This window comes from Myotis nattereri (genome assembly GCF_964212035.1).
Source record: "Myotis nattereri genome assembly, chromosome: 4".
NCBI classification, from domain to species: Eukaryota; Metazoa; Chordata; class Mammalia; order Chiroptera; family Vespertilionidae; genus Myotis; species Myotis nattereri.
The window spans coordinates 94,207,628-94,224,615 of record NC_138079.1 but is presented as its reverse complement, the minus strand read 5'-3'; the positions used below and the strand labels follow the sequence as shown (position 1 = coordinate 94,224,615).

General features: G+C 47.3%; 2 protein-coding genes across 4 annotated transcripts in view; one reads left to right on the top strand and one right to left on the bottom strand.

The window, feature by feature from the left end:
- TEKT5 (tektin 5) overlaps nt 1-1,790 on the bottom strand; it is a gene marked incomplete at both ends in the record, with an annotated part of 36,726 nt that extends 34,936 nt beyond the window's left edge. Inside the window, one exon of the mRNA XM_081089520.1 lies at nt 1,218-1,790. Within this exon, the coding sequence (XP_080945646.1) occupies nt 1,218-1,790 (573 nt within the window). The remainder of the gene's footprint in view (nt 1-1,217) is intronic.
- A 14,232-nt stretch (nt 1,791-16,022) lies between these two features.
- NUBP1 (NUBP iron-sulfur cluster assembly factor 1, cytosolic) overlaps nt 16,023-16,988 on the top strand; it is a 34,344-nt gene continuing 33,378 nt past the window's right edge. For all 3 annotated transcript variants that reach the window (XR_013995836.1, XR_013995837.1, XM_081088689.1), the window contains exons 1-2: nt 16,023-16,076; nt 16,154-16,258. Coding sequence is in view for 1 of the 3 variants with exons in the window: in XM_081088689.1 (XP_080944815.1) it covers nt 16,058-16,076; nt 16,154-16,258 (124 nt within the window). In the remaining 2 variants the exon portion in view is untranslated. The remainder of the gene's footprint in view (nt 16,077-16,153; nt 16,259-16,988) is intronic.

Here is a 16,988-nt window from a genome sequence, read left to right as displayed (position 1 = left end):
CGGCAAATGGGCTAAAAATGGAATCACATGAGGGGCCTTTGGCAAAACTGATCTTCCCCATAAAAAGGGACAGACCCAGTGGGCACACTGCCCTACCCCCACCTCCCTGCCTCGAATGAGAACATCACAGTGCTCCTTGCAGGCGGGAGCTTGCAAGGTGAGACAGGAAACCTCCTTGCAAGCGGTAGGACAGCAGCGCATGCTAAGGGTGGCTGAGCAGAAAGATCAGAGCCTGGCTGCCTTCGGGCATCAAGTGGATGCCTGATGTGTTTCTCTCTAGAATTCTCACTGGCAGACAAAGAAACTCCTCTTTGGTTGGGTCACTGTGACCACCTATTTGTTCACATGCAGCCCAAAGCCATCCTTACCGATCTAGGATATGACGGGAGACAGGGAAGCGTCGTGAGTGCCCACATGCAGATATTTATTCAACAAATACTTATTGAGTGCCTACTATGTGCCAAACACGGAGCCAGGCTGGGAAGACATTCCAGCCACTGGTCTAGTCAAGCATAGTCGCACAGGCACGTCGCAGCTGAGTATGTCTTGAACACACTGGTGACAAAGCAGACAAAATTCCCTGCCCTCATGGCACCTATATTCTAGGGGAGACACAGTAAATGGATAAGAGTGAATATTATAGAGTTTGTAAGAAGGTGTTAAGAGCTTTGGAGGACAACAAAGTGGTTATTTTAAGTGTGTCCATCACACACATGCAGGCCCCCACAGGCTTGTAATATCTTGATGAAACTCTTTAATTTTGATATAACCCCAAGGAGAAGAAGACATTCTATTTAGTATGAGGAACCCTGATTTGACTGAGATTGTCCTAAATTGACTAAGATTATATATTTTAAAAATATATTTTTACTGATTTCAGAGAGGAAGGGAGAGGGAGAGAGAGAGAGAGAGAGAGAGAGAGAGAGAGAGACCGACCAATGATGGGAGAGAATCACTAATTGGCTGCCTCTTGCATGCCCCACACTGGGGGTCGTGCCCTGACTGGGAATTGAACCGTGGCCTCCTGGTTCACAGGTCAACACTCAACCACTCAGCCACCCCTGCTGGGCTAAGATTATACTTTTTATGTTATAAACAGATTACAGATGATGTTGCAGCACAAACCAGCCTGCAAGGTCCCTGTCACGTGATCGCTCAAGGGAAGTGATGGGGCTGCATCGCCAGGGCCACCGCCCCTCTCCCCGCCCCACACTCACCTGCAATGGACAGTTCACCTCGTCCGCTGCACACTCCAGCCGCTTCCGGACTGCGTCCAAGCCTCGGTTCTCGTTAAGAAGCCTCTCCAGCTCATAGGTCAGCTCCGACTTCCAGAAACCGATGTCCGACAGCCTCTGGCCCAGGTTCCGGCAGGTCCCCTCCTGCATCTGGTTCGTCAGCTGGTCCTTGTCTTGCATGAGCCGCATGGAGTCACCGGTCAGCCGGCCGGCCCACAGCCGAGAAGCTTCCGCCCCGCGCATCTGCATCTCTTGGGACCTGTCCCAGTCGTGGGAGCTGTAGCGACAGAAGAGCCCCGAGCGCAGGGAGGGCAGGATGGTGGGTGGCTTCTGAGTGCCCTGGCATGTGGCTCCCTCCTCCGGGCAGACCTGGGTGCTGGAGATCTTGTGGAAGAGACTGGGTCTCCACGTGTTGAGGTAGCGGTACCCGGGCAGGTAATAGGGCTGGTAACATTCCTGTATCACTGGGGCCTGCACATCCAGAGGATCCGTGAAGCTACAGATTTTCTTGGGGACACAGTAACTGGCGTTCTGACTGGTTCCCAAAAACTCCATCATTTCCCATCAGCCCACAAGGGCAAAACTCTGCCCAGGAGAGCCAGGGCCACAGCCAGGAGAACCAGTATCGCCCAGGGACGGGCAGGGCCTCTATGACTCGGCACTGTTGTCATAAAGCCCAGGGGACAGGGCTTTCCTGGGGCCCTTGCTCCCTTTCAGGCGTGGGGTATGGGGTGGGGTGGGGTGGGGGCATATTGTCCCAATCAAAACCCATAAAATCAACAACGTGAATGTGAGTGTCTCAGTCCGCAGTTGGAGAAGCAGTGGCATTTGTGTATTTTTCCTTAACAGTCGAATCTGCCTTCCCAGACCTGCCTCTGCCTGTGGGAGGACATTTGCTGTCGTCTGTGCCAGTGAACGCAGTCAGGCAGGCCAACTGGGTCAAGGTTACTCGTTTTCCTTCTGTCTTTGTCCCTAAGATGGCACCAACGCAGTACGTCCACCGCAGGGACTAGTCCTCAGCAGCCAGAAGGAACGGGCTCTGGGCACACAAAACAGTCGCAAATCTCTGAGTAAATCTCAAATGCATTCCCCTGAGGGAAGCAGCGAGGCTCCAAAGGCCACATCCTGGAGAAGGCAGGTCCATGCGGACAGAAGACAGATCAGTGGTGACAAGGAAATGTGGGGATGGCGATAGTACCGTTCTACGTATTGATGGTGGTGGGAGTTACACAACGAAATGTATTTGTGAAAACCAGTAGAAAAGGTGAATTTTATGGTACATAAATTATACTTCAGTAAACCTGATCTTAATAAGGGGAGGGGCTCTGAGCTCCACGACTCAGCAGAGACCATGTCTAATTGCTTCACCAGTAAGTCCCAGTGAACCATTGAATGAATGGGTGGGCATCCAGGATGTGAGGTTTATCATTCAAGGTAAAAACAATAATACCAGCACTAGCTAAGGGTATAAAGTAAAATCTAGACTTTCTCATCACCGCTGGCTACTTTAGTCTCCTCAGATATAACTCCCATTCTCAGATTTTTTTGTAGCTGTCCAGAAATACTCTATGCATATACAAGCATACATAAATCTATATCTTTTTACATAAATGATAAATATGCATGCCATTTTCCATACAACCATAACTCTTGGACAGCACTTTGATCTTTTCCTGTTAGTAGCTGCACGGTCCTCCATTCCGTGAGTTACTGTTATGTATTTGACCCTTCTCTATGCCCAGGCATTTAACGTCTTTCCTGTCTCTTGCTGTTACAAACATTGCTTCCACAAATGGCCTTCCACATGCGCGCCTTTAAGCAGGTTAGTGGGGGTCCAGTTTTCACCCAGCGCACCTCTCCCTCTCCGCACGCTGGTCTCCTGAGTCTGACAGGCACACAAGCGCCCCGCCACCGGGATGAGCACATTCCCATCGCCCAGGAAGGGGTCTGTGCTGTCCCTGTGCCCCTAGCCCCGGCAACCACGCGCGTCCTCTGTTGCCTCTGACCCCACAGAATGCCATATCAACGGGATCATGCAGAACGCAGGCCTTTGGCCCGGCCTCTCCCCATAGCAGGATGCTCAATGCAATCTGTATCCTTCCGCATACATTTCTGGGCAAGTCTGAGCATAACTTCTGGAAGAAGTTACTGGATGGAAGCACATGTATATTTTTTACTTGGATATATATATATATATATACGTGAGGGTTTCCCCTCTCCCGGGGTTCCCTAGAAATATACTTTATTACTAGATATATTTTTATGTGCATGTATGTCGTCCTGAAGGTTTTCCTGTCCTGTTGGCTTGGGGGGTGGTGGAGAGGGGGGTGTGGGGCGAGGGGGAGGAGCAGCCAGGGTTTTCCTTGAACCCTGGCAACGGCTTCCAATTCAGACGCTGAGGGGCATTAGTCAGGGGTGGCTGCCCCTGCCTGTTTGCCTTGGCCACGAGCCCGGGGCGTAGGTGTGGGCGGCTCAGACGTGAACACCAAGACCCCTCGCCTGGCACCAGTCACAGGACTGCTGTGGCAGGGGAGCAGGGTCTTAGAGAATTCCAGAGGCTCGTGAAGGAAGTCCCTTGCTGACCTCCTGTGTGGACAGCTCCAAGCAGGCGGGAAGGACCTGCGGTCTCGCTCCCCTGGGCTCCAGGTGGCCTGCTTGACTGATCGGGCGAAATGTGGGAGGACAAACCCATTGAAAGTCAGCCCCCCACAGAGCGAAACTGCCACCAGAGAAGCCAGCCCGTCTCCCTTCCAGCGCTTTGGGCTCCGCTTGACTTTCCTAAGCAAGGCAGGACTCCCTGAGGGAAAGAGCGGATCTCCGAGTCCTGGCGGTGGACTGTGGTTGGCATAAGCAATGTCCAAACCTGTAGAGAACTTTCATAAGATTTTATTTGTGCCAAACGGAGGAACATTGCTGGGAAGCAAGATCTCAAATGTTCTGAAGAATAACAGTGTTGCTGTTTGGTTTGTACATTTGGACTGAAGGAAGGAAGATTGCACGAGGGTTCGGGGGTGGGGGGTGGGGGGAGGGAAGTAAGGCAGGGATCGGATTACAGAATAGTTAACAAGATTTTGTGCTCTCTTGAGGGTGGTTGTTCTTCAGAGGGGTCTGCAAAAGAGGATTACTCTGGCATCTCAAAGGTGTGTTAACCTAGTGCAGGGGTCGGCAAACTCATTAGTCAACAGAGCCAAATATCAACAGTACGATGATTGAAATTTCTTTTGAGAGCCAAATTTTTTAAACTTAAACTATATAGGCAGGTACATTGTTATTAACTTAATTAGGGTACTCCTAAGGCTTAGGAAGAGCCACACTCAAGGGGCCAAAGAGCCGCATGTGGCTCGAGAGCTGCAGTTTGCCGACCACGGACCTAGTGCATAAGAAATATGGAAAGGGCTTGCTGAGGGCAAAAACAAACCTTTTACTAAAAAGTTATAGGTCTGGGAGGTGACTACCTACCAGGACCTACCCAGTTAGAAATTTATGATCAGATCACCCTATGAGGTTACTTTCAATTAGATTTATTACTGTGCCCCTTTTTCATCCATACTATCTGTACATTTTTTAACATACATATTGTACACGAATATGTATATATGTGTGTGTGTGTATATATATATATATATATATATATATATATATATATATATATATATATATATGACTCATGCATTTTTTCCTGCTGTAAAGAGAGAAGAATATGTCATGTTAGGGGTGGAAAGTCGGCAAGAGGTTTGACACAAACAAATCTGTTTTCTCAGACTTGTTAAGTACTTGCTCTTCCACTTCTGCCTGTTTACAGAAACATCAGTGCAGTAGTCAGTGGCCATGGGTCGAGGGCCTCCCTGGCCAGGAAGGATGCACACAGGGAAATCTGGTCAATGCTGTTCAGGTCGAGGTGGCCTTTCCTTCCAGTGGAATCCCAGCTCCACCTCCTTCCCAGCCTGGAAATTGATGGCAACTGTGTGCCGTGGGCGGGAGTAGTGAGAACCAAGGAGGGCACAGCAAGGTACTTAGCACATAGTCGGTGTTAGACAAGTGTTCTTGGTTTTGTTATCATGACACCACACGTTGTCACGTCCTTTTATTTTTATCCTTTGAAAATGCTGGGAGTTGGGCATGATTCAGTCCCTCCTTTTGCAGTGGGCAAACTGAAGGCTCAGAGAGGTGACTTTGTTTGCCCATTGGGCGCACAGCCCGTCTCCGGAAATGGCTCGGGTAACACCCTCTCTGTTTCCCAAGGGGGAAAGTTGAACCAGATAAAAATCCTGGATGTGCTTCCAGTGGGGCTGGCAGGGAGCTCAGAGAACATCTCAGTGAGGTCAGGTCTCTATATCCCCAAGTTACAAGCAATTTTAAAAAGTCAGTGGTTTTCAAACACGTTCTCTGATGTGAAAGGTTGTCTTCAAATAAACTCCCACAGAAGCAAGGCATGTGGACAGAGAGCCCTGAGGTGCTCTGGCTGGAGGGATTGGAGGTGGGGGGCCTTCCCCGTGAGTCCACAGGGCTCCATGGAGCTCAGTGGGAGCCCCTGACTTAGTCCACCCCCCTGGCCCGTTTCTCAAATGAAGGTCACCTGCCCAAGAAGTGGGAAAGCCAGACTCCATGTCGAAGTTTTTAAAAGTCAGACTAATTGTTAGAGAAAGGATTTGATTGCAACAGTGATCAAAAAGCATTCTATTGAATTTGCAGTCTTGTGCTGTGGATGAGTGTGGCTGTTTTCGTTTCCTATGGCTACTGTCACAAATCCTCACAGAGCTTGTGGCTTAAAACAACACAAACTTATTCCAAAGAGAGCCTTATGGGGCTCAGATCAAGGTGTAGTCTGGGCTGGTTCCTTCTGGAGGCGCCAAGGACGAGTCCATTTCCTTGCCTTTCCAGCTTCCAGGGGCTGCCTGCATCCTTTGGCTCGAGGCCCCTCCCTCCATCTACAAACCCAGCAGTACAGCAACTTCTCTCCCCTCTGACCTGCCTCCCTCTTACAAGACCCTTCTGATCACATCAGGTCCACCCAGATATTCCAGGATATTCTTCCTGTCTGGAGATCTTTAACTTACTCACATCTGTGAAGTCCCCTTTGCCTGGTAAGGAGGCAGCATACCCACATTAGGGCATTAGGACATGGATGTCTTTGGGGGACATTTATCATTTCCACAATAAGCAATATGAAAGCATGCGGGGTGACAAATAGGCAGCAGACGTACTGTGCTTTCCGAAATGTGAAGAGACTCTGGGGGTTGAGGGGCAAATTGAAGCATCTCCTAAACCAGCGGTTCTCAACCTGTGGGTCGCGACCCCTTTGGCGGTCAAAGGACCCTTTCACGGGGGTCACCTAAGGCCATCCTGCATATCAGATATTCACATTACGATTCATAACAGTAGCAACATTACAGTTATGAAGTAGCAACGAAAATAATTTTATGGTTGGGGGTCACCACAACATGAGGAACTGTATTTAAAGGGCCAGAAGGTTGAGAACCACTGTCCTAAATCATTGCTGCTCCCAAGGTCTCATTTATTTATGATGCATTTGTTTTAAGTCTTAAAAAATAATACTCTGGCTCATCCAAACTTAAGTTCCCATCTAGTCCTCCAGATCTGTGCCTCTCATATGTTAATGTGCCCTCAGATCACCGGGGGAGCATGCTAAAATGCAAAGTCTGATTGAGGAGGGCTGGGACTGACCTGAGGTGTTGCATTTCTTACCAGCTCCCAGTGAGACTGGTACTTGCCATACCTGAAATAGTGAGATCCTGAAATAAGCTCTATGAGAGAAGGGACCTTGTTTGATTTTGTTCATCATTTACCCACAGCACGGAGTAGAGTACCTGGAACATAGTAGGTGCATAATTTTGGTTTGCTGAACGAATGAAGTAATGGATGGAGAATGGATGTATGAATCAGTGAGTAGGTAAGTGGGTGGATGAATGAATGAATAAGTGAATGGACGAATGAATAAAGCGATAGAACTTCAAATGCCATTAAATGAGAAAAATAAATTGAAAGTAGTTGGCCACAGCCCAACCAAAAAAGAATAGTAAAGCCTGACAACTCAGTCCAGAAGACTCAAGGAAATCAACTTCTCAATATTTAGAAAGTGAAAATACTAAAAGCAAGGCCCTTTGAGTATGCAATCTTTGTATTTGCCAAGTGTATCAAAACTAAAAAGCTAACCAGGAGCACAATTATTCTGGAAATATTGTTGTATGGGAGGGGGGGCGGTTAATAAAATTATTGACTCTGTGTGTTATCAGGTACAACATCACTGCTTAGAGTTCCCACTAGAGCAGTGGTTCTCAACCTTCCTAATGTTGTGGCTCTTTAATACAGTTCCTCATGTTGTGGTGACCCGCAACCATAAAGTTATTTTCGTTGCTACTTCATAACTGTAATTTTGCTACTGTTATGAATGGTAATGTAAATATCTGATATGCAGGATGTATTTTCATTGTTACAAATTGAACATAATTAAAGCATAGTGATTAATCACAAAACCAATATGTAATTATATATTCAATATGTGTTTTCCGATGGTCTTAGGTGACCCCTGTGAAAGGGTCGCTTGACCCCCAAAGGGGTCGAGACCCACAGGTTGAGAACCGCTGCACTGGACGGTTGCTTTCAATCTCTTTTAAACCCCGCCCATAGAAAACCCATTCTCTTTCTGACACCGCCCTGGGAGGTGGAGTAGGGGAGGCTGGGGAGCTGAGAGATGGGAACCTGACTGACACCCAGCCCCCCAGTGGCGCTCCCAGTCCTCCTCCACAGCTCCGCCTCCCAACTTTTGGCGACTCCAGGCCCAGGTCTGCACTGACTCTATTTTATTGCAATCTCTGTCTGGAATCTGCTGATTTGGCAGCCTGACTTCCGTGGTCTGTGAAGGGAAGGCTCCCTGTCTGTGAATTTAATGCAAAACCAATCTGTCTGCAGAAGAAAGGCGCTGGCTGGTGCGCTGGCGGATAGAGCTTCCTGCAGCCGTGCCATCAGCTCATCGCGTCAGCAAGCGTTCCCCGGGTGCCCCCTGTGGGGAGGCAGGAATCTTCCCCCTGCGCCCACCTAGCAGCCAACATTTGTGGCTAGAGGTGGCCCCAAGCAGTGCATAGAAAACCAGCAAAATAAGGACACACACAGGAAAGACAAAGAAAAGCTGCTTTGAATTCAGCATCCACGTCCGTTTGTATCATTCAAAAACAAAAGTTGTTCTTTACAATAAAGCATTTATTTTTCACTTTGAATTCCCAAAGGTATCTTTTTGGTGCTTAGAGCACTGGCCCTGGCTGGCATCTAGTGACCCAGTAATGTCTCTGGAAATGTCCCTGCAGACACACACATGCACAAATGCTAACATGCATGCATATGTGTGTTCATTGCCATATTGGTGGTAGCAATGGCATCAAGCTGTGGAGGATGGGCATCCCTGAGAGATGGGAAACAAGTGCGGTGAGCCCTGCAATTGCCCCAGCTCTGCACCTGAGCAGTTTCCAGGCTTTGGCACAGGGAGGAGTCGAAAGGGGTCAGTCACTTCTTGAGTTAAGGAGACAGAGCCAGGAGGGCAGGATACCAATGCAGCCAGCGTGTGAAGGACAGAGCAGGGAAGAGGAGAGAGCTACCCAGGGAGAGCGCTGGAGGTTCGAAGAGGGGTCCCTTGGTTTTCAGCTGAGCAGGATCAGGGCCTGCATGTGAGGAAACAATCCTGGGCAGGAGGAAGAAACACCCAAAAGGGTTAGAGGGAACAAGCCCCAGAGCTCCCAGGAGGCTGGGAATAGTTCCCCATCCTGCCAGCCACAGTAGAGAATCTCATAATTTGTGCAGCACCAAGTCAAATACCCGGAAAGGTTTTGCCTCAGGATTAGGCCAACATGAGCCCCAAACCTAATACCAATCTTGTCCTGCCTAACAAAGCTGAAAAGCAAGATCCCCAAAGATAAAAATATTTCTAGTCAATTAGCTCTGTCCCAGAAAAAAAAAATCAAGTATATTTGTAAAAATACAAAAATTTTCTGTACGCCATTGGTAAAATTCACAATGTCTGGCATCCAATAATAAATGATCCGTCATGCAAAGGAGCAAAAAAATATGACCTGTCATGCAGGGAGTGGGGAACCAATGAATTGAAACCAAACCAGGAGTGACAGAGACAATAGAATTAGTAGACAAAGACCTCTAAAAAGTTGTATAACTGCATTCCACATGTCCAAGAAGCTAGAGGAGACATTGGACACATTAAATGGAGACATGGAAGATATTTTTTTTTTTTTTAAATACACAATACCTGAAGTGGACTTGCAAAGATGAAAACTACACAAGATGGGATTAAAGGAATGTTTTAGTCAGCCTCGGCGGCCATAACGAAGTACTGGTGTCTAACAAACAACAGAAATTCGTTTCTCATGGTTTTGGAAACTGGAAGCCCAAGATCAAGAGTCCAGAATGTTTGGGTTCTGGTGAGGTCTCTCTTGCTGGCTTATAGGTGAGCACCTTCTCTTTGTGTCCTCACCTGGCCTTTCTGGGTGTGGAGAGACAGCTAGCTCTCTGGTGTCCCTTCTTACAAAGCACTAATCCCATCATGAAACTGCATCCTCATGAAAGCATCTAACCCTCATACCTCCCAAAGGCCCCACTTCCTCATACCACCACAGTGGGAGCTAGAGCTTCAACATAGGAATTTGGGGATTGGGGGGACACAAACGTTCGGTCTATAACATGGCATGTTAGACATTGCAGAAGGAAAAAGACTGAAAAAAATAATTATAAAATACTAGAGGCCCAGTGCATGAAATTCGTGCGTGGATACAGTCCCTAGGCCTGGCCTGTGATTCCACCCTCCATACCACCCACCCCCTGTTCTCTGTTTGCCATTGGGCTATCAGAGCTTGCTGGCATGGAGGAGGGACCAAGAGGTGGTCAGTGAGTCTCATAGCGACTGGTCGAACGGTTGTTCTGGTCGTTCCACCATTTGGTTGATTTGTATATTACTCTCTTATATATATAGATTGCTGAAATAAATTTAAAGGTGTTAGTGGCAATGTTGGCAAAGAAAGAATTCAGAGCCAAGAGGAAGTTAATTTATTTAGCTTTCAAAGATAAAGTACACTTGAAGAGAAGATTTGAGCGGGCTTCTTGAAAGTTGTGTTGGCCTCTTAGAAAGAAAGTCACAGAGGCAGAAGAAGTGAGCCAGCTGGGCTGGGTGGGCTCAGGAAACAAGTTACAGAGGCAAACAGAGGGCCCTTGGAGACAGATTCAGGGGGTTATCCCCTATTAGCTGCTGCTGCCTACTGCTCCCCTGGTTGCAAGTATCTGGAAAACTTTAGAACTTAGGAGAAAAAAAGCAAAACCGTGTGCCTGAAGAAAGAAGAGGGAAGGCACAGGTGCACTTCAGAAAGAGCTCCCAAGGGGTCCTTTGTCTTAAGGGTTTTTATCTGTTTTCTAAAGGTGGAAATTTAAGGGAGGTCTCAGGGGAGGATCTCAGAATATTCATCAGCTTGCCAGGTATGTCCTTGAATATGCTGATGCATCAAAATGAGTGTACAGTCAGGGCTGTGGTCTCTACTGATTGGTCAGCCCTAGGATAGAGGGTCGTTGTACATTGCATCTGGTCCTGGTGCCAGCTGTGGTGTTGCTTCATCATCTGGTTTTGCTGCTTTTCTGAGCCTGGAGCTGAAATACAGCTGAAGCCTAGTTATCTCTAGTTTGATCAAAACACTGTCTCTGTGGTCAACAGGCCTGAGGCTTTCTTCCTAAGATTATTTGATGTTGATCGGAATCTCATTGTCCTGAGGGCTTAAGGAAGTAGCAGTGCAAGGTAGAAGGAGGCAGGTGAGGTGGGGTACTGGATGAGGCCAATGTGAATCTGACTCAGTTTCCCCATTTCTCTTGCCAAGGAATTTTCCTGGCTTCTTTCTATCCTGCCTCAAAAGGACCTAAATAGAGAGATATGTCATGTGTGTGAACTGGAAAACTCAATATTTTTAAGATGTCACTTCTTCTCTAATCAAAGTTTAGATTCAGGGCAAACTTAATCAAAATCCCAGCAGGCACTTTTTTTTTTTTGTAGAAATTAATAAACCAACTCTAAAATCCAAAAGGGCCTGGAATAGCCAAAAACAACGTTGAAAAGGAAAATAAAGTTGTAGGATTTAGCCTTTCTGATTTCAAGACTTATTCTAAAGCTACAGCATAGTATTGGCATAAAGATAAACAATGATCAATGGAACAGAATAAAAATCCAGAAATAAAATATGTTCATGGTCAATAGATTTTCAGCAAAGGTACAAAGTTAATTCTATGGAGAAAGGATGTCTTTTCAACAAAAGGTGCTGGGACAATTGGATATCCATGTGTAAAAAATTAATTTCAACCCATACCTTGCATCGTATAAAAAAAATTAAATACAAAAATTAACTCCACATGGGTCAAAGACCTAAATGTAAGTCTAAATTATAAACATTTTAGAAGGAAACATAGGAGGAAATCTTTGTTCGGCAAAGATTTCTTTGTGTTCAGCAAAGATTTAGATATGATGTCAAACACACAATACATTTTTAGAAATGGATAAACTGGACCTCATCAAAGAATAGCTCTTCAAAACACATTTTTAAGAGAATGAAAAGACAAGCCATAGACTAGAAGAACATATTTGCCAAATATATAACCGATTGAGGAGTTGTATCCAGAAAATAAATAATATTTTCAAAACTCAATAATAAAACAACTAAAAAAGTTTTTTGATGGGCTTCAGATTTGAAGAGACCTTCAGCAAAGAAGACATGCTGATGGTGAATGAACACATGGAAAGCTAGTGAATGGGGATCTGGGGCTTGAACGCAGACACCTAGCATTCAACATAATTATTCACTAGAGAAATGCAAATTAAAACCACAATAAGATATCACTACGCACCTATTAAAGGGTCAAAAAAACCAAAAGACTGGCCATACCCACTGCGGGTGAGATTGTACAACTCCTTTGGCAAACAGTTTGGCAGTTTCCTACCATTGCACCTTTCCACTCTTAAAGTGTTTACTCCAGAGAAAAGAAAGTATATGTCATTACCAAGACTTTCACAACGGTGTTCCTAGCAGCTTTATTAGGAACCTGCCCAAATTGGAAGCAATCCAAATATCCATCCACAGGTGAATGTATAAACAAGTTATGGTGTAATCTGACAATGAAATACTACATAGCAACCAGGAGAAATGAACTTCACACACACAACAACACGGATGAATCTAAAATAAATATGCCGAGTGAAAGAAGCCGGGTCAGAAAGAGCGGATACAAGATTCCATTTGTATAAAATTCTAGAAAACCCAGGCTAAGCTATAGAGACAATAAACAGATCAGTGATTGCCTGAGAATGGGGTCAGGAGAAGGTTTGCAAAAGGTCAGGAAACTTTGGTAGATGACACATGTGTTCACTGTCTCAATTGTGATGGTTTTAATCAAGCTTCTTAAGAACTAATCACTGCAAGCACATGAAAGCTCAAATGCGCCCTTTTTAAAAACTGTGTTCCTCATGTTAACTTATTTAATCCTCCCATCAATAACCCTTTGAATAGTTAATATTATTATTGCCATTTTACAGAGGAGGAAACTGAGGCATGAAGAAAAGATGAAAATCTGGTGAATGGGGATCTGGGACTTGAACGCAGACAGTTGGCATTCAAGAATCTGTGTTCTTAACCAACAGAGGTTGGTTTCTCCATATAAAGGCTACTATGGAAAGTGTCCCCTTGGTAGTTTGACCAGGAGACTGTGAGCTCAATCACTTGCTATGAAATGTGCTGACCACCAGGGGGCGGCACGGAACGAAGGCCCTGGTTAGCAGCTGGCAGCCGGGGAAGATCAGGACCCCAATCAGCCCTGATTGTCAGCCAGGCCTAAGGACCCTACCCATGGCACCGGGCCTCTAGTCCTGTATAATAAAAGCCTAATATGCTAAGTGTCCAGTTGTGCAGTTGACCATCCAACCAATCAAAGCATAATATGTTAATGATATGCTAAGGCTGCTCAACCACTCACTATGACACCCACTGACTACCAGGGGGCAGACAGTCAACCAGTCGCTATGACATGCAGTGACCACCAGGGGGCAAATGCACTGACTGGTAGGTTAGCTTGCTGCTGGGGTCCGGCAGATTGGGACTGAGCGAGATGGGCCAGACATGCCCTGGAGCCCTCCTGCGGTCCCTCCCTGGCCCGATCGTGCACCAGTGGGGTCCCTCAGCCTGGCCTGTGCCCTCTCGCGATCTCGGGGGATGTTAGTGAGCCGGTTTCAGCCCGGTCCCGCAGGCCAGTTCGAGGGACCCCACTTGTGCACGAATTTGTGCACCACGCCTCTAGTATAATAATAAAATAGAACCTCATTTTCCACCTCAATTATATACTAAGTACCTGCGGATATATAGCCCTTTGTTAGATATTTTTGCTGGATAAGGGAAGAGGTAGAAAATTGTCTAATTTTTTTTGTTGATTTCAGAGAGGGAGAGGGAGAGATAGAAACATCAATGATGAGAGAGAATCATTGATTGGCTGCCTTCTGCACGCCCCACACTGGGGATCAAGCCTGAAACCCAGACATGTGCCCTTGACCAGAATCAAACCCAGGAGACTTCAGCTCACAGGCCAACACTATCCACTGAGCCAAACCAGCAAGGGCTCTAATATTTTTTCCTTCCCATTTCCTGACTACTTTCCTCATAGATAGGGGAAGGGCGCCATCTAGTGGTGAAACGCCAAAGCCACAGAGCCCTCCTGCGCACTTAGTTCTCACCAACTGTGTGTTAATCAGCATCTACATTTTTAACTAGTTTGCCCCAGGTGCTGGTCTTGTTTCCTCCACTAACCTGCCACGTGATCTGGGGCAACTTTCCCTGGGTAGGCTCAGTCCCCCCATCTGTAAATAAGGGTGCAGGAAGTCATTTCTGCAACTGTCACCACAACCCTACAAACTGTACCTTCGTTTTATTGCTCTTCGCTTTATTGCGCTTCACAGGTGTTACGTTTTTCACAGATTGAAGGCAAACAAGATTACGAGTCATTTTATTGCGATACTCGCTTTATTATGGTGTTCTGGAACTGAACCTGCAGTATCTCCGAGCTATGCCTGTATTGGAGCTTTGTTCTCTGGATGTTCTGTGCTTGGTGTTTTGCATGAGTTAAATTATTTTATCTCCACAGCAACTTCACAGGGCAAATGTTTTCATCATCCCATTTTACAGCAAAAAGAGGCTGGGGACATGAAGGGTCTTGCCTAGTGTTTTTTGAGCTTATAAGGGTTGGTTGGAGTCAAAATTTAAACACGAGTCATCTGACTTCAAAGCACGAGCTCCATAAACTCCTGTGTAATCTACCCTCACCCACCTCACCCATCCCCACCATGTAAGTCTGTAAGTCATTTTATACAGCTCCTCAGACCTCCTTTCTGTCTGCTCGCTGGGATGCTATCTGATTAGTAAATCATTGAATAAAGCTGTGAACCAAGAGAAAGAAGACACCTACTAAGAAGGGCTCCTGGTGGCTAACTGGGCTCTAATTTTAAGAAACAGAGCCCCCCCCAAAACAAACAAACAAACAAACAAACAAAAAACCCAGCCATTTCTGCACAGGGGTCTCTAACACAAACTGCACTTCTGGGAGAAGCCTGCACTGATCTACCTGCCTCTGCACTGGCCTACCTGCCTCTGCACTGGCTTGCCTGCCTGCATTGTGTTTCTGCCCTCTGAGGCAGCCCATATAAAGGACCAATAGAACTGAGGCTTTCCCCATCCCATCAGAGCTCAGAGCTCCAACCAATCAGAGTGGCTCTATTCTGACCAATCAAACTGTGAAGCTTTGGAGCCCTCATTTGCAGAGGACTGAGCAATCAGGGAGCAGGGGTGGGGACTTCTGTCTATGTAAGACAGCTTCCCTAATGATTCTGGGAGCACACTTTTCTTTTTCACCTGAGACTGAGGATTGCATTTCCCCAGTGGAGCTGAAACACTGAAGATGTCTCTCACTGCAGCATAGCAGACTGGCGAAGGCCAGAGCTGACTGCACAGCGCAAAACAGACCCCTGAGGAGCAGAGCAGAGCTCTCTACCAGAGGGGGACCTGTGTGCTGCTTTCAAAGCCCTGCTTTGTATTGCAATTGAGCTGTTTTGCACTGAATAAAGTTTGCTTCTTCACCACACCCCCAAACTGGGGATTCCTGTTGGTGTTGAGTTGGTGCCAAAGACCATTGGTTGACAAAGCCAATAAGATTTTTAAAATTTACTCTTCTGACGTTTGTTTTTTTATGCCAACAAGGGGACCAATTGGCATATGTCCCTCCTGCTGTGATACTGGTAGTGCATGACATTCGTCTTCTGCCAAAAACTTTCAACCTGAATCTGATCACGAGGGGTGGGGCCATCAAACAAAGATTATGGGCTATTCTATAAAACCATTGGCCTGAACTATTCAAATTTATTAACCTCGCAAAGACAAAACACGTAGCCAGGGCAGGGAAGGGGAGGAGGGCTGTACTGGATTAAAAGAGACTAAAGACACAGTGGCTAATAATTTTGCACCAATGGTAAGTTTCTTGGTTATCTAGATGGTGTGGAGGTCATGTAAGATAACGCCTTTGTTCCTAGGAGATACATGCGTAAGTATTTGATATTTGCAGCAGTTTCAATGCGGAGAGTAATAATAAAACAGCCCTAGGCTCCCCGCGCAAGGTTCGCGCGTGCGCACCGCTCTCTTCCCGACGCAGCGGGAGGGTCAGATTGAGTGCCACGAGCCGGAAATACGCAAAGGGGGTTCCGGTGCCGCGCAGGTTCCGGCGACTAAGGCGGCAAAATGGAGGAGACGCCTCACAGTGAGCGCGCGGGAGGGGCGTGGGTGGCGGGGCTGGGAGACAGGAGCCGCTCTAACTGTGATTCTGTCTCCGCGCAGACTGCCCCGGAACCGGCAGCGCCCAGGCCGGCCGAGGGGCCGCCTGTCAGGGGTGCCCCAACCAGCGGCTGTGCGCTTCAGGCGCCGGCGAGGCTCCGGACCCAGGTAAGGAAGGGGCAAGCTCTGCACGGGACGTAAAGGCGTGAGCCGGAAGAGGCGGGGCTTATGGCGAACCTGGGCGGGGACGGTGGGCGTGACTTAAAGGATGTGTTGCAAGTACGGGGCTGGGGGAGGCGGGGCTTGGTGGTGAAGTCAATGGGGGGGAGGGGAGGCGACGAGGGGCGGGACTTGAGGAATGAATGACAGAGGCGGAGCCGAGGGGCAGGGCCTTTAAAAGGCGAGGAACGAGGAACGTGGCCGGCTGCAGTGGAGCCTAAGGATGGGTGACTTGCCTGAAGTCAAAAGGGGTCTTAAGGGCGGGGCCCCGTAGAAGTTGGCTGGGTTGAGGGGTGTGGCCAGAAGTTTGAGTGACAGTGACTGGTCTGGAGGAGGCCGCCAGCGATGGGATAGGCCAGTGGTCGGTAAACTCATTAGTCAACAGAGCCAAATATCAACAGTACAACGACTGAAATTTCTTTTGAGAGCCAAATTTTTTAAACTTAAACTATATAGGTAGGTACATTGTTATTAACTCAATTAGGGTACTCCTAAGCTGGACTTTGCTAAAAACGTCCTCAATCTGAGGGCTTGACCTCAGCGAACGTACCCCCACTTCTTCTCACGCCACTTCTTCAGGCCGAAAATCGACTTCTGCGCGTGGGCCACGAAGTTTCAATCTCACTGTACTGTACGTGGTATTTTGTGGAAGAGCCACACTCAAGGGGCCAAAGAGCCG